The sequence below is a fragment of the Mustela putorius genome, unplaced genomic scaffold, assembly GCF_011764305.1.
Source record: "Mustela putorius furo isolate JIRA1106 unplaced genomic scaffold, ASM1176430v1.1 tig00000083_pilon_pilon_pilon, whole genome shotgun sequence".
NCBI classification, from domain to species: Eukaryota; Metazoa; Chordata; class Mammalia; order Carnivora; family Mustelidae; genus Mustela; species Mustela putorius.
The window spans coordinates 8,016,416-8,039,080 of NW_025421273.1; the positions used below are offsets into that span (position 1 = coordinate 8,016,416).

At 42.8% G+C, this 22,665-nt stretch overlaps 1 protein-coding gene across 1 annotated transcript in view; it reads right to left on the bottom strand.

The window, feature by feature from the left end:
• Positions 1-1,738: 1,738 nt before the first annotated feature.
• The window catches only part of RNF150 (ring finger protein 150), a 272,530-nt gene continuing 251,603 nt past the window's right edge, over positions 1,739-22,665 (bottom strand). The window contains exon 7 of the mRNA XM_004768461.3: positions 1,739-10,329. Within this exon, the coding sequence (XP_004768518.1) occupies positions 10,211-10,329 (119 nt within the window). The 3' untranslated portion in view covers positions 1,739-10,210. The remainder of the gene's footprint in view (positions 10,330-22,665) is intronic.

A 22,665-nucleotide genomic window follows, 5' to 3' on the forward strand; every position in this document is an offset into this window, starting at 1 on the left:
GAGAGAGAGAGAGAGAGTATAAGCAGGGTGAGTGGCACAAAAGTGGTCTTGTGCAGTTTTGAAAACGATGCCCTTTGAAAAAGAGGATTGTCATCCATCAGCTTAGGAAAAGCTGAGTTACACGCAATTGAATGGGTAACTCACTAAAAGACTTCCTGAAAGTTTTTAATAGCTTCTAATGTGTTATGTGAAGCCTTATTCCAACGGAGCTGACCTTGAGGCTCTATGTTGTAATGTCTAACAGATCCCACAGAATCCATTTTCCAGTTTGGGAAACCCTGATCTAGCAGGCGGTGGGTGGAAGTTGGAGAGATGCTTTCTAGATCCTGGGTCAGAGCCCGCAGTCCCCCCTCCACTGAGCCACACACACAGATGTCAGCTTCATTGCTGACAATAGGTGTCTGGGAAGGTTAAAATTGCAATAATGAAAGCATAAACAAAGTTTAAAGTGCCTAATGTGGCACGATTATTACTGTCACTAACAATCCTCTTCGACTGTCTTCCTACCTACAAATTAGGCCAGGACCAGTCCGGGCAAAGGGACGGTTTCCTGGCTATTGACACAGCAGTTGGCCACTTCGGCAGGAAAGAGCTCCAGGAGGCCACAGTGCTCAGCACAGGTGGACTTCCGCCAGCAGTTTCTGGCAGGGTCATTGGACCACCGTGTGTATGATCTGCAGACTGGCCAGGAAGACCTCATGGGGAAGCAAAGGGAAATTCTATTTACGACATCGTTCATTTTATAATGAAAGCACATGCATTTTATGTTTTGGAAGAAGAAAATGAATCCATTGGGGATCCCCCCCCCCCCCCGGCTAGCTGGGAAATAGTAGACCTGCTAGAATCCGCAGCTCCTGGAGGGCTGCCCGGCTGGGTGGACGGCTTCAGTCTTTGGCTTGAAGGGCACGGGCATGTCTAACCCTGTCTGCTCCTCTCGGGGCCGGGTCAGCAATCTTGGGTGGGCCACACAGAGATTCAAAGGCACACCAAGGGGACTGGCGGTTTCGGGCAGGTGTTAACAGCAAATAGAGGTGCCTCTCCTTTTTTAACCTTCCTTTCTTACCTCCCCAGGCTGGCGACTCCCATATTTTTTATTTCTGTAGCATTCCCTTGCTAATTCTAAGGAATTACTGTTAAAAATCCTTTAGAAAAGTTTAAGTAAGTATAGAAAAAAGACCTCGCGACCCCAGCCCATCTGGTATTCCCCGCTTGAGGTAACCTGCTCAAGATCATGGGCAATTACGCTCAGTTCCCATGGAACAACCCCTTGGGCTAATTCAGATGCCATTCTTCTTCGAAATTGCCCCAAATCTTTTTTTTTTAAATAAAGATTTTATTTATTTATTGGAGAGACAAAGAGAGAGTCACACAAGCAGGGTAAGGGGCAGGACCAGGAGAAACAGACGCCCCGCTGAGCAGGGAGCCCAATGTGGGACTCGATCCCTGGACCGTGGGATCATGACCTGAGCTGAAGGCGGAAGATCAACCAACTGAGCTACTCGGGCACCCCTGCTCAAAATCTTCTAGTCACTTCACTTAGAGGAACAGAGCTAAAAGGAGGTTAGGTGCCTGGTCCCGGAGAGAAATAAGACAGTTACTGAAATCTCTCATTTTAATGTTTTTAAAACACAATCATGATTCAATGGTCAATACCAATGTATTAAAACCCATAGTGCCGCCTCTGGAACTCAAGACGCGCCAACGTGGTTAGGAAATATGGATGACATGAACACAGGCATCTGGTTCCATTTTATTAGAAAACAAAACCGAACAAAATTTTGCAATTAAATTTCCTGGAATTCACAATCCTTTTCAAATCTTTATAGTTGCAATTTTTTATTTTTACCAGTACATAAGAACACGATTGCACTTATTTACATGATAATCTTCTAAATAACAAAAATAGCCATGTTGTATAGGTTGAGTGTTTCCAACTATTGTCCTTAATATTTCATTACTAGCCCAGTATGAGACAGACTGTTTATGCTCTCCAAACACACAGATAATAGAATAAAGCAAAATAAAAGTCCATGTCTCCCAACAGAAGACAAATAAATCCCTTTAAAGACAGTTTTTAAAACTTCTGTGTATTTCAAGAGAGAGATAAAGTGCTCTGGAAGGAGTAAGGTGGGTGCCTGAGGTGGGGAAAAAGGAAAGAGAGATTTATACCACCTCCTACCCCCCCACCCCCAAACCAACACCGCCTTCACCAATCATTTAAATAGACCTGTGGCTTTGTACAGAAGACGATGTTTTGGTAAACAGACTACGTAAACCACTGCTTAAGTTCTCGGCAATGAAGAGCTAACCAAGGTCCAAATTAAAAGCTACCCATGCAAATGCTAACAGTGATCACTTCTGTGATTTTTGAGTCATGTGGCAAATAAACCCAGGAAGCTGTCCCTGGATCTGAACGTGGAGGATGGGGAAATGGCAGGACGGTACCACCACGGGTACGATCTGCGGACTGGCCAAAGTAAAATTCCACCTGACATGACTTGTTTTACGATAAAAGCACACAAGTTCATGTATAGGGAGGAAAAACAAATCCACTGGATTCTTTTCTTGCCAGCAGGGAAAATACTAGAGATGGATTTATGGTGCCATTTCTGAATATTTTATAATGGTAAATTCTTTGTTCCACATCCCCCCGCCCCCGTGAAAACAATGCGTTATATACAAAAGGACTAAAAGAAGTCGGTTTTTTTTTCTTTTCACATTATTGAAATGGCAGTTGCTGGTCATGGTCTGCAGTCTACAAAATTGGGTGTCACATACACACTGCTTGGGAGGCTCCCCTGGAAACTAGAATAGTCATCCTCCCAGCTCACGAATATTTTAAAGAACAAGTTCCATTATTTTTGAGGACATGAATGGAATGTAACTTTTCACAAGTACAAAATTACTTCAAGTTTTCTAAATATAGGGGCCATCCCACTATAAAAATAACAGCCCCTCCAACCCTCCCCCACCCCCTCCATCTCTTTCTAATTATAAAATGGTACAGCCATTTCAGATCACTAATGTGAAAGCGGGAAGTAAATATATTATTATGTACATGTACAAAACACGTCAGTATTTCACACCATTTACATTCATATGAAAGAAGTCTGTTTATTGATCTTCCTTTGTGACTTGACAAGAAGAGAGTGGAGATAAGTTACAAAACACTCAGGCCCTTGCCTTCCAACTCTGCACAAACATTCCAGCCAGAGGCATCTCCTTTGCCAACAGAGCGAATGATATGCTTTGACATTTGGCGAAGAAAGGGCTGCGGACAGTAAGATCTTCTGTGGGGCTCTCCTTCAACTTTTCCGAGCTTGTGACATTCCTTTCTCTTTTGATAGACGGAAACTGTGTGAGGAAAGGCAAGTAACTAGTCCTTGAGGAAAAATGGTGACCCTAGTCAAATTAACTGGCTGACAGAACGGCATTCCTCCAGCAGAGGGCGCCCCGCCCCCTTGCTAGAACAGCCTACTGACCAGGAGGGACCACAGATGCCAACAGAGAGCTCCTATGCTGGCAAGCTTCCTCCAACTGCTCTGCTGTCTCTTCGCACAGGCAATAGTTTGGTATTTTCTTCAAAAGCGCGGGATACACTCTAATTAAGAAGCTCTCTTACATGAAAATTCTTTGGCTATTGAAAATCTTCACATTCTCAAAGAGAACAATAATTCCGAGTACAATAAAGCGCTAGTTTTGTCTAAAACTTTTTGAAGGGAAAAGGGAGACGAAACACCAGACTTGAAAGATGGTGTGGTACTAAGGCCACGATACGTTATTGTGTTTTTTTTTTGTTTTTTTTTTTTTTAGATTTCTGGATTTAGTAAGGGCCATCTCCAGCCTGCAAGAGAAAACCCCCTAAGGTTTCACAGTTTCGTCTGACTAGGCAACCCACCTTCACTTTTATTTACGAGACCGTTAGGAGAAAATTAAATGAGGCAATGGAAGAACATGTGTCCATTTGGATGGTGATTGGTCTTTGGTTTACATAGCACACATGGTCCTCACATTTTCCTGCTTCTCTAAGCCTTTCAATTCACTAAGGAGGACAAGACCACAGACGTTCTGCCAGCAGCAGTTCTGGATACCGTGGGTGGAGCTAGCTACCTTCTCCCCAGAAGTTCTCCCTTGCTCTGTACAGACCCGGGACCCCTTAAGAGACCGGTTCTTGCCTCATCATTATCATCAACAAACATTTCTCAGGGAGCGAATAGCTCTGTAGTAAGTACAAACATCAATCAAGAGGAGCACAAGGATGAAAAGGTCTTTGATCACTGAGATTCCTGAAAAAGTCATCTGATTGAGGCAGACAGTTCACAGGGTGATAAAGAGAGATGCGAGTGACCTCATCGGGTTCTTTGCACAAAAAGCAGGTTTTGTCCTTAAATGATTTGATAAATAAGGATCTACGTATAGGACCCGGAATCACCTCTTTCGTTTTGGGGTAATTTCGTGTCATCATAAGGGTTAAAGTGGAAGCATGGCGACCAATCTATGGATTATTATTATTATTTTTTTTTTACAAAATGCTGCTCCTATTACAAAGGGCCTGGAGCTGTGAGATGGGGAGACAAGAAGGCAAAGAGAAGAGGTACGTGATGCTGAGAAACTCATTTTGCTTCTCAGAATTAATTTATCTTTCAGACAACCCAACCTTCTTTGCAACCATGAGTGTTTAACTCATGAGTGTTAAACTCCTTGAAACACACACACACACATACCCAAAAACATGGGGTCAGCTCTAAACCTAAGGGATGAGCATTTATTTGGAAAGAGTGCCCATGCTCATGTCCAGCCATCCCTTCTCACTTCCTGCAGGCTGGTATTCCCACCTCCTGCCATCGTCAGTTACATGTCTGTGACACACAGCACTGTGCAGGGAACCTTCCTCCCTCACCTTAGAAGAATGGTTTCTTTGTGTCTCTTTTTCAGTCTTAAGGAAGAAATGGCCCTCGGATTCCTTAACAAAGAGGAAGTTCTTGGGCTAAGAAGCAGAGTTAAGAAGCATGAGTGGACATGGGATATGGTCTGGCCACTTGACATTTTTCTAAGAAATCTTAACCTCAGGGGCCTCTGGTGGACTAGGAAGGTAGAACATAACAGATCTCAATAGCATTCTGGAGTTGTGACTTGGCCATTATCTGCCTAGGAGACTTTATTGGCAAGGGAGCCTGAAAAAAAAAAGGCAATAGCTATAGCGGTCTGTGATTAAATTAGTGCTAGGAGAAGCGACAACGGCTAACTCCATTTCGGAGGAAGTTAATTTGCCTTTAGAGTAAACTGGTTTTCCTCCTCAGAAGTGCAAATATAGACACTGCCACACAATAAAACAAGAAAAACACCAACAACAGTAACTATGGTATTCACAATAACGGTAAGTCTACAGATCCAAAGCTACAGATCCAAGGTTTTTTTGTCCCAAAAGATGGGAAAAGGTTGTGTGTAGGTGTCTGTACAGAAAGAGACAGCAGTCAATGAAAGCCAGATACACACACACACACATACAGGGAAAAAGGGAAAGAGATCAAAGCTCCACCATATAAAAAATGCCACTGGAAACTGCTGCAGGGGCCACAGTACCACAGGCGGCTGGGTCCTTGCTCCACAGAGGATGTGACTCCGTATCTCAGATTTTCTGAAAGACTTTTGATTAGTGAGATTTCTTTGTGTTCAATCAAGGTGATGCACTCCATGGATAACTAAATGCCACTTATTTTTTTATGCTCTGCAGTAATTTTCAGCTAAACACAACTTATACATAAAAAAAAGAACCCCATGTCAGGCTATCTGTCACCATTTTTGGTTCTGAAGGTCTGGTGGCCACAGGGATGTCAGCACGGTCTGAAGCAGCCCCCAGGCACCGTAGTTTCTGACATAACCAAACCCAGACCCGTTAATGTCCAGAATGAGGGAAATACTGAAAACAATCTTTGGACAGGGATTTGCCTCCATGGTTACCATCATGACGAGGTGATGTCAGAAAAGGTAGGTGGATTTTGCCACTGTCTTTTTTTTTTTTTTAACGATTTTTAAAAAGTAATCTCTACATCCAATGTGGGGCTCGAACTCACACCCCCAAGATCAAGAATCGCTTGCTTTACCGACTGAGCCAGCCAGGCAGCCCTCTGCTATTCTTTCTGCTTCTCCCAACTCCCCTTCTTCCTGCCTAGGTTACTATTTCAGGGGTAACCAAGCTCTGGAGACGAAATCAATGGTTAGCTGCTGTATTCATGATCAGGGCTCAGTTCCTCTCAGAGGATCAGTCACATGGAAAAGGCAATTCCTAGAGGTGACTCTCCGTTCTCCTGAGGGAATGGAAATGCTCCCTCTCTTGCCCACAGCCTTGGGGTGAGAGGATGCTGACTTCTGAGCTGAGAGCTGGCAGCAGGCAGCTATCACGATTCACCCAATAGGGCTGGGTGGTCACAACCCCAAAGACTTCTTCTCCATAAGGCTACTCAGAGTCTTGTACCTGGAGTCAGTATGTAACTTCCCACTTTTCCCTCTCAAATCCCCCGGGAGCACTGGCACTGGGAAAAGGCCTTTGGCCAGTCCGGAAGCAGGAGAACTAGGGGTTGAGGTGAAGTTGGATGGAATTCTTTTTGGCTCCCGAGTGCCACATACCAGTATAAGGGTTTGTCATAGAAGTGAGGGAGACAATTTCATTTCAGCACCAAATCAACATGGTTTGTGTGACTTAAAAAAAAAAAATAGGTCAGCAAAGTAATGGTAATAGTAATGGACATCAGTGTATGGTGAGAAAGGTCAGGCAGAAATTTCAAAAAAGCATGGCCTGACTATTTACTTGTCATAAAACAAACAGATCTTTGGGGCTCTCATTAGGCAACTTGGGTGGAGTCTAGTTCTCTCTGGAGGTAATTAGGTTTTAACTTTTTTTTTTTTTCTTTGCAAGGGTCAGGGGATCTTGCGAGAATGCTGGAGCAGCTCTGCACCTGTGCTATCCAGCTGGGAGCCATGGGCCACATGTGGCTGTTGACACAGGGCTGGAGATGTAGCTCGCCCAAAATGAGGCGTTCTGGGAGCTTAAACACACTATGGGTTTAGAGGATTTCATACAAAAAAGAATGTACAAGATTTCATTTATGCTTTTTACACATTGAAACAAAAAGATTACATATATCATTAAAATTATTTTAAAGCATTCCTCTTTCCTTTGTAAAATGTAGCCAGTAGAAAATGTAAAATTTACATGAGTGACTTGCATTATATTTCTATTGGATAGTGCTGGTCTGGACACTCATTATAGAGGAATGCGCATCTGTAAATATGCATGAAGTTTGCATATGCTTCTAGAGGGTTCCCAGCTCAGAATTTACTCTTTGGGGTGGGGCAGGTGGTGGTGAAGAAGGCTATGGGAGAAGTTTTTCATTTCTTTTAAACGCTTCTATGCTGGTTGAACTTTTTTTTTTTTTTTTTAAACCACCAAAGCCACAAGAAAATCCTCTGAAAACAAACCTTTGGTAAATGGAGAGCCTCCTAGGCTCAGGGATTTTGCAGCAGAACCTCCTTGGGGTAAAAGCCCACTCAGATGCCCCTCACCCTGCTCCGGGCCCCTCCTCATCTGTTCAGCATCCTATAGGGGGGCCACGTTGTGGTGTACAAAGGCAACCGATTCCTGATTTATCTGGTCACCGGCCAAAAGAGACAACACTCATCATATGGAGAAGTATGCAGTGCAAAGGGCATTTTCTCTCCTGGGTATGGAATACAATTTTATTTCTTTTGTTGTTGGATTATCCTTCTAATTCCACTTGTCATAAGTGAATACCCAAGTGTGCTTCAGGTAGAGCTGACTCAAGGGTACACAGTGTAACGCTATGCTGATCAAGAACAAGAAACACTCTGAGACGAAGAATCCCAGACCGAGGACTAGAATTTGAAGGTATCCTGACATTACAGACTCTGTTTAAAACAGCTGTTTTAAAACCAGGCGAAACTAAACCACTCCTACTTGGACTTCAACCCTGAATCATCTCGATAGTCATTCTCAGCACCAAAGCCATTCGTGTCCCTTATGTGTCAAGAAACTGCCTCCCCAAGGTACGAAGTCAGCTATATGTCATCACCATCTGCCAAAAAATGGACACCCCACCCCTCCGCTGCCCCCCTCCCAGGGCAAAAAGCTCATTAGCAGTCTCAAGGCCAGAAGGAGCCTTGGCCATCATCTCGTGGAACTCCTTCATTTCGCAGAGGGAGAGGAGAGGCTCAGCAAACACGTGACTCAGCCCAGACTCCGGACTTCGGCTCAGTGCTGAGTTCGCTCCTCCTTGCCTGCCTTCGCACACTGACTCTGGGTTTCATTAGAGGAAGTGTGAGACTCCCAGAGAGCTGCGACATTTCTGAAGGTGGTCATCATTCTCCTTGCCTTGCTGCCTACTCAGAAAGCATCAAATAGGAAATCATTAAAGATGGGAGTGGGGGAGGGGGGAGGTGGCGGGGGTGGGGGTGGGGGCGAGCGACCAGTAGTCTGCCATCCACTCCCGTGACCTCCACTCTACGTGTCAGCAGGCAGCGATTTACGACACAGCCCAGCTCTGGTTTTTGGATGAGTATTAGTGTAATGAGGTGGAAAAGCCTTGTTAAAGATGTAAATGACTCAGTGAGAAAAGCCTTCCTTCTTAGGAACCCACGCAGCCCCCGTCGCCTTCTGACAGAGGGTGAGGTGATCCATGATTGTCCGGGGAGACCATTCACTGCCTTCCTCATCTCTGCATGGGGATAGTCTAAATGAATTACAAAATTCCCCACTGAAAAAATAGCACATCTCTGTCATAGTTACAAAAAAAAAAAAAAAAAAAAGAAAAGAAAAGAAAAGAAAGAAAAGAAAAAGAAAGAAAAAAAAAGAATAAAAATGTAAGTAGTTTAAAAATGCCGGTGGGTTTCAGTATCCATTGGATGCCTCTTTTCCTCTCCCTCTTTGTCTCTCTCCGTTAGGAGAGACTTGGTTAGCAAATTCCCCATGCTGTACTTTTTAGACCAAATGGTTTATCAGATCACACGTCCCTCCTCACTTGAGATTTAGATGTACTTGGGGAGCCCAGGAAGCAAGCTGCCAAGGATTCCCATGAACCCTTCCTTGAGATCTGGTGAGGTTTAACCCAGGTGTGTTGGGATTAAGGGAAAACCCAGGTGCTCGCACACCTGGGAGAACCCAGTGTGTTTGACACAGGGTTCCCAGAGGACTGGGTCTCTTCTGAAGCCTCCATCACCTACAGAAGCCACTTGTGGAAGGAACAAGAACAAAAGACGGTTTCAGCCTAGCGGACACCACTGTAACAGACATTTTGCTTTTGGGAAGAATATGCGGTGACTGGTCTTAAAAACGGGCTTGCGGTCCCAGCTACAAGCCCTACAGTCATGAAGAACAGCGCTACAGCCCAGAGGGGACTTCTGAGTTTGGAATTTCAGTCAAACACTGTAAGATCCAGGCAAAAATGAAGCTTGCTTCTCACGTCACGGGGGCCATTAACAGAGCCTGGCAAGTGGGAGCCAGCGTGATGTGAATGCAAATGATGAGTGGTAGTCTCAGTGGATTCAGAGCTTAGTGTTGGGGTCTCTGGCAGCTAGGATCTTTAAGATCCACTTGAAAGAACTTAGATTCTTAAGGAAAGCTGGCCTTAGACCGTTTCGGGGTGCTGAGGCACGTCCCAAAGCCAAGCACACTTCATGCCGAGAGGTCAAGGCCGTTCATCTCCAAGACCACGTACAAACCGGTCACAGCAGGAACTGCTGCTTCGAACAGAACTCTGTACAAAAGCTGGAGTCAACCGAAGGGGTGGACATCATGTAAACTGCACACAGTCTTTAGAAAGAAACTGCCAAAGAAATCAAACAACATTCCCCAAACAACAAAACAAGACCTGGAAGAAAAGGAAATAAAACTAAGAAGCCCTAAGCATGTCCTTTCGGTCTGTTTTAGGAGCTCCTGAAGTGTGTCTACAAGGACATGGGAGGGAAAATCAGCTTTCAACTTCCCAGCTGCCAAGGCCATGGACTGTTGTACAGTTGGAGAGACGGCTTCCTGATTAACGTGACTTTGGATATTGCTTTCATTACCATTCTTGAGCGGAGCGCCGTGGAGTTACCAAGTGGTTCTGGAGGTGTGTGTAGCCGGGTCCAATTCTTGAGGTCCTCCTCCCTCCCTTCCCCTTGGGTCCTACCACCCCTTTGTTCTATAGTCACCGTTTCAAGACTTAACCTCTTCGCAGTCTTGGTCAGTGGAAAGTTCTACATCAGACAGTCCAACTTCCATTGCCATAATCAGCGAGATGTCAGAATCACTGCTTACAGCTGGCTCCTGCTCGCCTGGGAGGAGAAAGCAAAGTTCATGGTCAACACTGAACTATGTCTTTGGAGTCTGGTTATTTTATACGATTGTCTTTAGGCACATTTCTTTGATGGCCGAGAGACAGTATTAGAAAAACTGGCTATTTGGTAAAAACAGAAACAAAACCCAAAACCAAAACACAAAACCCAGAAACTAGTTAGAGCCTCATCTCACATGACAGCCCCAAATAAGCTCCAAATAAGTTAAATGTAAAGAAGAAACTAATATAGCTGTAAAATATAGATATATTTTATAAGTGTATGTCTACATAGGAAAATATCTAATTTATCAAAGTAGGGCAAGAAACTATGTGGAAAAGCAGTTGAGCAATTCACAGAAGAACAGATAGATAAATGTGCATAAAATTAAAAAAATATTAAAAACATGAAAAATAAGGGGTGCCTGGGTGGCTCAGTGGGTTAGGCCTCTACCTTCAGCTCAGGTCATGATCCCAGAGTCCTGGGATTGAGCCCTGCATCGGGCTCCCTGCTTAGCAGGGAGACTGATTCCCCCTTTCTCTCTCTGCCTGCCGCTTTCCCTGCTTGTGATCTCTGTCTGTCAAATAAGTAAACAAAGTCTTAAAAACATACATGAAAAATAAGATAAAAAGGCATACATCAAACTTGAAATACTTGCGAGCATTTCCAAAGGGGCTGCATTTTCAACATGTAGCTTTGAAATCAGTAAGACAAACTAACCAGAAAAGTGGACCCAGGTCGCTATATTTATATACAATATAAATGACCAATAACTATAAGGTAAAAATGAACGACTTTTTTTTTTTAATAAAATCTTCACTCTTAAAGAAACATAGTATTACATTGAGGCAGGTACTTTGATATACTCCATGTAGCACTGTGACATTCTCACTCAGTAATTTCTTTTCCAGAATGTATCATAAGTATCCATGCAAAAATATTCACTCAAGCACAATTTATAGCAGCAAAACATCTCAAGTGACAAAGTCTAACGATGTAGAATACCTAAGGAATGTGTGTTGCTTCTAGAGCACCACCTTCTTGTAACAACTAAAGTGATACTTCCAAAGAACTTGAAGTTACATAAGAAAATGCTCACAGGATTTTTTTAAGTGAGAACAGAAGTATCAAAGCTTTATATGCAGTGAGGCTGACAAAGTTAACCAGAAGCCAGGAAGCCAACAGTGCTAGAAGAATTGTCTCAAGTTTGGGGATTTATAGTCATTTTCTTAAAAAAAAATTTTTTTTTTCAGTTTTACTTCCAAACATTCTGCAGGGAACAAATATCATTCATTCCCTCAGACGCAGTGAGTCCCCACTATGTACCAAGGATTGGGCTCGATGCAAGGGACGTCAGTAAGAGCGAGATGATTCCTGTCTTCAGGGAGCTTACTGTCCAGTAGGCAGGCCCTTCAGGAGATAGTCAGTCCCAACTCAGTGGGATATGCATGATGCTGGAAGATGCAGGAGCAGGGGTTACAGGAGCAGGGAAGAGGGCTATGTGACCCACTGCTGACTCAGAAAGCTTCCCATCGGGGACAACGTCTACAATGAGTCCTCAAGAAGAACTCATATTCTAGCCAGAAGATTGAGAAGGAAGCATCCCTTAAGCAGTAGCAATAGTATGTATAAATAGCTATGTCTGAGCATGATCGGGAGCCTTGTACAGATAGATGGGCATCTTTAATATGTCATATAATACGTCATATAATAATAGGTCATATTTAAATACGACTGGAGTGCAAGGTCAAGCTAGGGGCTCTGAAGGGAGGCTTTAAAAAAAGGTTGCTTTAAAACCAAAGAGCTTGCATGTCCCATTATCAAGTTGAAGAAACTGGAAGACCAGCAAAATGTTAAGCACAGAAGAAGCTGGTGGTTGTAATACTTTTGCTCTGATAATCACTGATATGATTTATTTCATGTTGACGTACAGTTAAGGAGAATATGTGAGTTTTATGAAAGACATGAGTTCTTTTTTTAAATTTAAATTCAGTTTACTTGGGCGCCTGGGTGGCTCAGTGGGTTAAGCCGCTGCCTTCAGCTCAGGTCATGATCTCAGGGTCCTGGGATTGAGTCCCGCATCGGGCTTTCTGCTCAGCAGGGAGCCTGCTTCCCTCTCTCTCTCTCTCTGCCTGCCTCTCTATCTACTTGTGATTTCTCTCTGTCAAATAAATAAATAAAATCTTTAAAAAAAATAAATAAAAAAAATAAATTCAGTTTACTTAACATATAGTATATTATTAGTTTCAGAAACAATTTAGATTAATCAGTTGCATATGACGCCCTGCGCTCATCCCATCACATGCCCTCCTTAATGCCCATCACCCAGTTACCCATGTCTCCTCCTCCCCTCCAGCAACCCCCAGCTTGTATCCTATAGTTAAAATCTCTTATGGTTTAGCCCCTTCTCTGTTTTCATCTTTTTATTTCCCTTCCCATCCTCTATGTTCATTTGTTTTGTTTCTTAAATTCGACATGAGAGTGAAATCGTATGTTTGTCTTTCTCTGACTGACTTACTTTGCTTAGCATAATATCCTCTAGTTTGATCCATAACGTTGCGAATGGCAAGATTTCATTCTTTTTGATGGCTGAGTAGTATTCCCGTGTGTGTGTGTGTGTGTGTGTGTGTGTGTGTGTATTACATCTTCTTTATCCATTCATCTGTTGATAGACATCTGGGCTCTTTTCATAGTTCGGCTATTGTGGACATTGCTGGCTATAAACATTGGCGTGCAGGTGCCCCTTCGAATCATGTTTGTCCTCTTTAGCTAAATACCCAGTAGTGCGATTGCTGGGTCATAAGGTAGCTCTATTTTCAACTTTTTGAAGAACCTCTATGCTGTTTTCCAGAGTGGTTGCACCAGCTTGCATTCCCACCAGCAGTGTAGGAGGGTTCCCCTCTCTCTGCATCCTCGCCAGCATCCGTCATTTCCTGACTTGTTAATTTTAGCCATTCTGGCTGGTGTGAGGTGGTATCTCATCGTGGTTTTGATTTTTATTTCCCTGATGCCGGGTGATGTGGAGCATTTTTTCATGCGAAAAGACAATGAATTCTTAAGATATTTAAAAGGAGACAAACAGAACTAACAAAAAGTTATGGCCTTAAGAATCAGCTTGAGAGAAATGGGCTGTTTCACAGGAATATATCCAACCTAACAACCTAGCTCTAATAGGTTTCCTAGGCCCATAAATGCGTGCGGCTCATAGTAATGTAGACAGACCCCTGGCTAGAATAAAACTTTGGAAGCAGCTCTCGACAGATAGAAGTATTTATTATTTGAAAATGGGGGCACTCAACAAATATTCAATGAAACTAGTCATTTAGAAAAAAGGCAGAATTGGATCCCTGCCCCACACTTCACAACAAGATACATTCTAGGCTAACGAAACCTGTCTCTGTACCTGTAGCTATAGCCCGTTTTTAATTGTGCACATGCATTTCCTTCCCATTTATCCTCTTCTCCAGAGCCACCTAGTACTTTCAATCCCTGACTTTTGGGGAATTCTTTTTGCAAATTGGGATAGTTCTCCCTTCCTTCATGGCTGCTTTGCATTTGTTTTCTCCGCAGAGCTCTGGCTTGCTGCTGTGCAGGCTCTGCTCAGCACCACTCCAGGGAAGGCCTTCACTTTGGAGTCTGAGTGAGCAGTGTCCACTAGACTGGGACAGTGCACAACCTGCACAGCTGGACACAGGAGCTCGCTCTGTTTCTCAGATCCACTAAGTCCTTGGCCCTTCATCTGTTTTTTTTCCCCAGTTGCCCAGATCTTGTTATTGTCTCTTTTTACCTTTTCCCATCCATGTTGGCCTACACCCTACAAAATCCCTTTGCTATAGTTTATGTGGGGTTTTAGGAGAGGTTGGAAGTAGTTTCATACATTCAATCTACTTGTTTCGCTCAGCACTCTCCTAAAGCATCACTTTTGCAAGGAGAAATAGAATTCTATGCACGAGAACTGGGAACCTGTTTTACTTCATGAGACTATTCTAGCCTCAGGTATAGTAACTACACATGTTACTTTGTCTAAGTCACTCTGCCCTCTGGGGCTAAAGTTTAGTTGTCTATAAAATGAATTTGGACTGGATATCTCAGAGTCCCTTCCAGTGGTTACAGTTTGTACCTGTACAGGTTGATGTCACCCTAGCACAGTCTTTCCTATCTGTTGCTTTCTCAATGAATATTTACAAGAATTCCCACCAAGGAACAAAGTTATAAGCCTCTCTTTCAGCACAACCCTCCAAATTATTGTTTTTTAAATTGAAAACCTTCTTTTCTTAATCAAAAAAGGTCCGTTGTATATTTAATACAAGCATATACTAAATGGGAGAATTCACCATTTGAGGTGTAGTGAATTAAATTATTCTTATTCTTGGGGATAAAAAATGAGGGTTAAATTATAGAGATATAATCTCTCTTTTTCTCCCTCTTTTTTTTTTTTTTTCCTCCAGTGGTCCATGAACAAACTCAGCTCATGAGCAGCCAAAATTTTCAGCTCGCAATTACACTGTAAGTCAGCCAAGAAGCTCATCGTGGAGTGGTTCTATGACTTTCATAAATATCTAGTTTAAAAAAAAAAAAAAACAAACCAAAAACCAAAAAACAAAGGCAGCCCAGATCTGGGCTGGGTTAGTCAGAGTTCTATAAAGATAGGTCCATGTAACCTGCAGTGGCAGCTTCTCACCTTCACTTCTGGTTTTTTAAGCCACCAGTCTGCAGATTTCAAGGATTCATTCCCACTGTGGGGTTTTCTAAATTGGAACTTGGGAATCGAAAGAAAAGCCATGGGGACGGATGGAACTATGGCTGCTGAATTCATGATGCTGTTTTGGAAACGGACCGTCCTGCACAGCTCCAGGCAAAGAGGAATCCGAATCAATGAAATCAGATACTTGCCAAAAAGCGGCTCAATTTTTACAATGTAGCATCGTATCAAGCATATCAGCTAATCATTTTCCATGTCAAAACTTAAAACAAAAAAATGATCTGAAGACATTCGAAATTATTTTTTTACTCCATCCTATGTTTTTAATTGAACTTAGTTTGTGCCATAATTTTTAAAAGCAGGGCTTTATCTTTTAATTAAGGCAGATGTTTTACTTTGAGGCCACAATAATACAAAGGAAACCCACTGTCACTAAAACATTTAGAAGGTTCTCTGTAGGTGGTACTAATTGGGGAGTGTAAAGTAGCTATTAGCAATATAAATGTTCATGGAATATTACCTCCTTCCCTGAAAAAGCTGATATAAAAGGAATGCAGAAATAACATTGGTCTTTACTGCATCCTCACAATAACCCTTTGATGTAGGTATCTTGATGCCTGTTTCACTGATGGAAAAAAAAAATACTCTCAGTCCACTGGATGCAGTAGTATTACACCTACTTGACCTACTTTCTTCTCTTGGATTTCATGCACTGTAAAGACATGGAAAGAACTGAAGCAGAGAGCGATAGGATCCACTTAATATTCTAAAAGATCACCCTTGCTGTTAAGTGAAGAACAGATTGGTAGGACAAAGGGTGGATGGAATCTGGAGGAAACTATTGTAGCAAAACAGACAAAACGTGATGACGGCTTGATACAGCAGCACGGGTGGAGATAAGGGGACCCACTGAAGAAATCTTTTAGGAAGAGAATACACAGAAGGGTGATGGGCTGGGCAAGGGCGGCAAGAGAGGAGAAAATGAAGGATAACCCCCACGTGTCTTTTATTCTTTTATAAGATTTTATTTATTTATTTGATAGACAGAGATCACAAGTAGGCAGAGAGAGGGAGGGGGAAGCAGGCTCCTGGCTGAGCAGAGAGCCCGATGCAGGGCTCGATCCCAGGACCCTGGGATCACGGCCCCAGTCGAAGGCAGAGGCTTAACCCACTGAGCCACCCAGGCACCCCTTACCCCCACATTTCTTGAGTAATAGAGGTACCACTTATTCAGCAGGAGGAACTGACGATGAGTTCAGTTTTGCGTGTGCCACGTTTGAGAGGCCCGTGAGACTCGCAAAGGGAGATGGGGTCGGCAGCTAGATACAGAAGTCGGGAGGGCAGTACGTGAAGTGAGAGGCTTCAGCAATTTGAAACCAGGAGAGTAGATGAGGTGTTTCCAGCGAAAGATTATAGAGAAAAACACCAGGGACAGATCTCCCCGGAATACTAAAACCTACTGCCAAAAACTCAAACTCATGCCGCCAACATGATTTGTTCTGCCTGTGCCATGTTTTCTTTTAAAGTATGAATTAGTTACCAATATTTAAATGTCAGGCTACTTTACATACAAATTTAGATTTGAAATTTACCTTGGAAAAATAAATACCTGGCAATATATGCCCAATTCCTGGAATGAAATCATTGAGGGGAACAGAGGAAGGGCTGCCTGCTTAGTTCAAGTCAAAGACGGTCTGGGTCCCCACAGCCGTCTAACAGTCTGCTGTCCTGGTTCATGGTACTTGGCCATGTAGAGAGATCAGCTGAAAACCTCATATTTAGGGGTAGGGCAGAAGAACACCAGAGGAGGGTAAGCTCCGAAAGAGCCTGAAAGTGGCCAGAGAATACCGTGTCATTGGTTCATTTCCTTCTTTTCTTTTAAATATATTCTGTTTTACCTCCTCCATAGACACTGACTCACCATTAACAATCCATACCCAAGGAAATGAGGTACTGTGAGTATTACTGATTTGGTTGGGTGGGTTATAAGGCTGTCATCTTATTTCACAGTCTTGAGTGTCTTTATCACAGCATTAACGAGCATCTGATGAGAAGATGGGCAGAAAAGACTCCATTTTACATGGAGTTTTGTAACCTATTTTCTTGACCCCTAACTTTCATACTTTTCCAGATGTAATTGTAAGTACAATCCAGCAGTAGCCTGTGATTAACCAAAATATTCTTAGTGTTGGGACTTATTCCATTTAATCCATAAATTATAAATATCTTTGGCTTATCTTTCTTAATATATAAATATCTTTGGCTTATCTCTTAATATATAAAAAATTACCTAAATACTCACAGTTTTCCTTTGTGAAATGGGCATTGCAGTTGTAGTTCTGCTGTGGGTTTGGTATAAGGGTGTATAATAAAATGTGCCTGCATGACCAAGTTCCCTCCTGAGAATAGAAGAAGACTCTGAGCTCTGTGCCACCTGGTGTTCGGCATACCTCGTTTGTCCCTGGCACTTCCCTGGTTCAGCCCCATGTCCCTGTCAGCATTCTCATTTCAGAATCCCACCATGCTCCTCCTAAAATAGGACACACTTAGTAGATGTCTGTAGCATTGAACTTGAACTAAAGTTCTCTCTGGCCACTGTAGGGCTCAAGTTTGGTATTTTATTAGCTAATAACAATCTTAATGCTTATTGAGTATTTAGTACATGCCTAGGATTACACTAAGTATTTAAACAGATTATCTAATTTAATATTCAAAATCAACTTATGACATAGTATTATTTCTTTTTTCAGGCTATAAAACTAGAGCTCAGAAAGGTTAAAAACCTCCTGAGCTTAAACTGCAAGTAAGACTTAGAAGTAGAATTTGAGCCTAGATCTGACTCCAGAGTCCATGAATTTGACTATATCTTTATTTCTTGGTGAGATTCTTAACCTGAGGGTTAGTGGACTTGCGGGGGCACCCAGGTACCTAAAATTCCATACATGTTTATATGGTCACACACATACATACATTTTTCTGGTATGAGGACTGCTTTCACTAGACTCTTAAAGAACCACACAAAGGCTAAGATCCATTCACTGAAGGGATCTTGTATCCTGGGTGAGTTGGAGAACACACTGCCGTATGCAAAAAGAGTGGCTTGCCTTTCTTTTCAATGAATATTTTGGTTTACATTTCACTGACTATATGTTCTATTTATTTGACATGACACTTTTCATATGAAGTCACTGCTTTCCTACTTGTTTCTTTATGATGGTTATTTGAAGCTCAAGCAGAAAATTATCCTTCCCAGAATGAAGTTTGATATTTACTGCCTGTCTTATGAAAGAAGGCGTAGAGCAGTAGCGGGCTGGAATAAGTCCTCCTCTGTTAAGAATGAACAAACACTGCCCTCAGAGTAAGTGTTCTCTGTGTTGAAAGAAAATAAGGTGGTGATGAATACAATCCCTCAGGTGTCCCGATTCTCCAGGAGGTCTGGGGTTACATGCTGGGAGCTGCTCTACATCGCATAAAAGGTGATTTTTCCCCATGTACTTGAAAAATAAGGTCTCAGAGAAAAATGGCAGCCTTCCGTCCACTGCGACCAACGCTTATCTTCTTGAAAATAAGATATCATTTCCAATCACCCCTGTATGATGCAAGAGCACCACGGGAGGGGGGCTCAACCAGATCGGCGGGCTTAGAACATTATCTTATCATCTCTTCTCAGAAATGTGATATTTTAGAGCTGAGGCACTACCTACATACTCCCTGTCATAATCTTGGTGGGCAAGTTAGTTCAACTTCAAATGCAGAGTGTTTTCAATAAGGAAATGTGTCCCTTTCGCAAGGATCCCTTGCCTTATCTCTTTTGCCTAACAAGAATTTGAGTAGATCAACTTCTGATTAGGTTTAAATCTTCCCTCTCGGGAGGGGCTTCTGCTGTGAGAATGACAGGCCCGAAGGCCACTTTCCTCAGAGGCTGTGCAATAATATCAATAATAGCTAGAATGTGTTGACTCCTTCCTACACGTCTGAAAATGACATTAAAAAAATTTTTTTTATTTACTTATTTGAGAGAGTGAGAGAGCGAGCATGAGAGGGGAGAAGGTCGGAGGGAGAAGCAGACTCCTGCGGAGCCTCAGGCCCGATGCGGGACTCTGTGTGGGACGGGATCCCGGGTCTCTGCGATTATGACCTGAGCCGAAGGCAGTGGCTTAACAAATTAAGCTGCCCAGGAGCTTCTCACAATGACATTCTGAAGTAGCTGTACGATGACCCCGATGACTGCTACACATTTTACAGGTAAAGCCAACCTGTCCAAAGTCAAGTGCACAGACAGGGGCAGAAATGGAATCTCTACCCCAGCCTGCGATATTGGCAACTATGCCTTTCTGGAACACCGAGCTGTCAGATCTTTATGTGGCTGTTAAGCTGTTCTTACAGACAACACTTGGCCACCTCTGGGAACTAAGTATTCCAGGGCTACAATATAAATTTATCCATCTGGGGACACCTGGGTGGCTCAGTTGGTTATGCGTCTGCCTTCGGTTCAGGTCATGATCCCAGAGTCCTGGGAGCGAGCCCCATTATGGGTTCCCTGCTCAGTGGGGAGCCTGCTTCTCTCTCTGCTTGCTGCTACCCCGCTTGGGCTCTCTCTCTCTGGCAAATAAATAAAATCTTTAAGAAAAAAAAAAGTATTCATTATAAATTTATCCATCTGGCTAGGTCACTTTGAAATTGTTCTGATAAAACCAGTGCCTTGGCCTCTTTAGGTTCTTGCTCCATAATGATAAATAGATGTGTGTGGAGGTCAAATGGGAAAAATTTGTTCTTCCCGTTCAGGTGGGAAGAATGCTTTAAGCATTATTTTTATGCAAACTTGGTGGAGGAGAACTCCTGGGAAGCTTACATACTAATATCACATCATTATGATTTCACTTTGCTTTCATCTCTTTGTCATTGGTTTTCTGTCCTTGGGACACTTCACGCAGGAAGGGAATGATTTTGTCCAGTTGCTCAGACTCCTTATAGATTTCATGAACAGTTCATTCATCGAGTAATTCCTCATTAAGTGCCAAAAGAAGGGACAATGTGCCTTTTGTGATAGTTTCATATTAGTTTGTGCAGGAAGGGACATAACGCCTAGTGAACATTTATTAACATTATTAATAGCTATTTTACAATCTCCCATTAGTACAACCTACAGAAAACCTTAAGCATTAAGCACAGTATCTGATACATGGAAGGATCTTGATAAATGTGAATATAATTGGAATTAAAAAAAAGTAAAGAAAAGTGCAAGATTAGATAGATTTAGAGAGGTAGGCAAATATACAGATGTACCCATTTTTATAATTGTATAAAATTATCTACAGACTTCATTTATTCATTCATCAATTTATTTAACCACTCTTTTATTCAACGTGTATTTACTGAACAGCTTATTAGATAGGTACCCAACACTGGAGATGAGCTGTGAGGAAATAAAGATGAACTAAAACAGACTCTACTTTTATGTTGAATTCGATCTAGTAAGACTTGCTCAACACAAGTTTAATTCGAGGTGATACTTGCTAAAGGTAATATGAATAAAATGCTAAAGAAACAGAGGAGTGGGGAGAATTTTGCCTCCAACTGGGTAACCAAAGGGGTTCATGAAGTAGGTCACAGGTAAACCAGTGGTGAGATCTAACTGGCACTGGAAGTATGGGGAGGAGGGAAAACGACATTCTTTTCAGGGGACCCAGTGTGACCAGGTGTCATCAGAGTATACGTCAAGGCATGTGGATTGGACTGCAGCTTAGGATATTGGACGATGGTGAGCTCTGTGCTGGAAGTAGCTCATAGCTACTCTGCACCCTGCCTGCCCTCTCCAGGTTCACGGGGAGCTAGAAGACCGGGCGCTGCATTTCCCAGACTCCTTTGCCAGTGGGCTTATGTGAGGTCCTGCCAAGGAGGGAAGCTACCATACTTCTGGTTTGGGTTGTGGGTTCTGGAAGTGTTGGCAGTGGTTTCAACAGAATCAGAGTGGGGAGGAACGTGAGTTCCTAGGTAGCCTCAATGCTGGTGGCTTCCCCAGGAGAAGCAAGACAGCTCTGGCAACATCAGAATAGAGAGGGTGCAAGCTCAGGAGCTCTTAGTGACACCAATGGATACACTTTTTTTTTTTTTTAAATCAACATTATTGAAGCATAATTTACCTGCAATAAATTGCATCTGTTTAAAGTGTGTAATTTGGAGCACCTGGCTGGTTCGGTTTGTAGAGCGTGTGACTCTGGATCTCAGGGTCATGAGTTTGAACCCCATGTTATACATGGAGCCTATTTGAAATTAAAAAAAAATAATGTATAATTTGATGAGCTCTGATGGATGTATATATCTGTGCAACTACCATTATAATCCTGAGGGTGTTTTGAAATAGTGAGCACTTCTATTATTTTCCCAGGGCCCCTTACTGTCAATCAATGCTTCTGTTACTGCCCCGAGGTGACATCTAAGCTATTTGTTTGTTTTTTCTAAATAACTATCAGATTTTTTCAACCCTGGTATAATGGACATTTATGGGTGGATCATTCCCTGCTGTGGGGCGGGGGAACGTCCAGGGAATTGTAGCATGTTTAGCAGCACCTCAATTTCTACCCACCCTCCCTCTCCCCAGCTGTGACAACCCAAAACGGCGCCAGATATTGCCAAATGTCGCTGGAGAGGCAAAATCACTCCCAGCAAAAAAGCAGGGCTCTGGTTTCAGGTGCATTTTCTAGAATGCCATTTTATAGCGTGTACTCTCTGGTGTCGGGTTCCTTTCACTCAGTACACTCATTTTGAGATTTGTCCCCGATGCTGCATATATCAATAGTTCATTTCTTTGTATTGCTGGATGATATTCCCTTGGGCGGATGTATCCCAGTTGGCTTATCTACTCACAAGCTGAGGAACATCGGATTATTTCCAGTGTTTGGCTGTTGTGAATCAGGCTGCTATGAACATTTGCTTGCAAGTCTTTCTGAGGGCATACATTTAAAAAATTTTTTTTATTTAAACCCAATTAGCCAACATACAGTACATCATTAGTTTCAGATGTAGCGGTCAATAATTTATCAGTTGCGTGTAACACCCAGTGCTCATCGCATCACATGCCGTCCTTAATACCCATCACTCAGTTACCCCACCCCCCACCCACCTCCCCTCCAGCGACCATTTGTTTCCTTTAGTTAGGAGTCTCTCATGGTTTGTCTCTCTCTCTGATTACTTTCCATTCAGTTTCCCCTCCCTTACCCTATGATCTTCTGTGCTGTTCTTATATTCCACATAGGAGTGAAGGGGCATCAATTTTCATTTCTCTTCAGTAAACACCTGGAAGTGCATTGCTGGATCTGTATGGTAGGTATATGTAAACTACACAGAAAACAGCCAGACTTCGTGTGTGTCAAAAGACACAACACATTAAATTCATTCTCAAAACAATTTTCAAGTATATAGTGACATACCGTCAAGTATATGTACATTGTTGTGCAACAGATCCCCAGAACCCTCATCTCTAGCCCTCCTCAGACAAAGATTTTATTTATTTGAGACAGTGAGAGAGAGAGCACAAGGAGGGAGAGGGGCAGAGGAAGAGGAAAAACAGACAAGCCGCTGAGCAGGGAGCCTGATGCAGGACTAGATCCCCGGACCCTGAGATTGTGACTGGA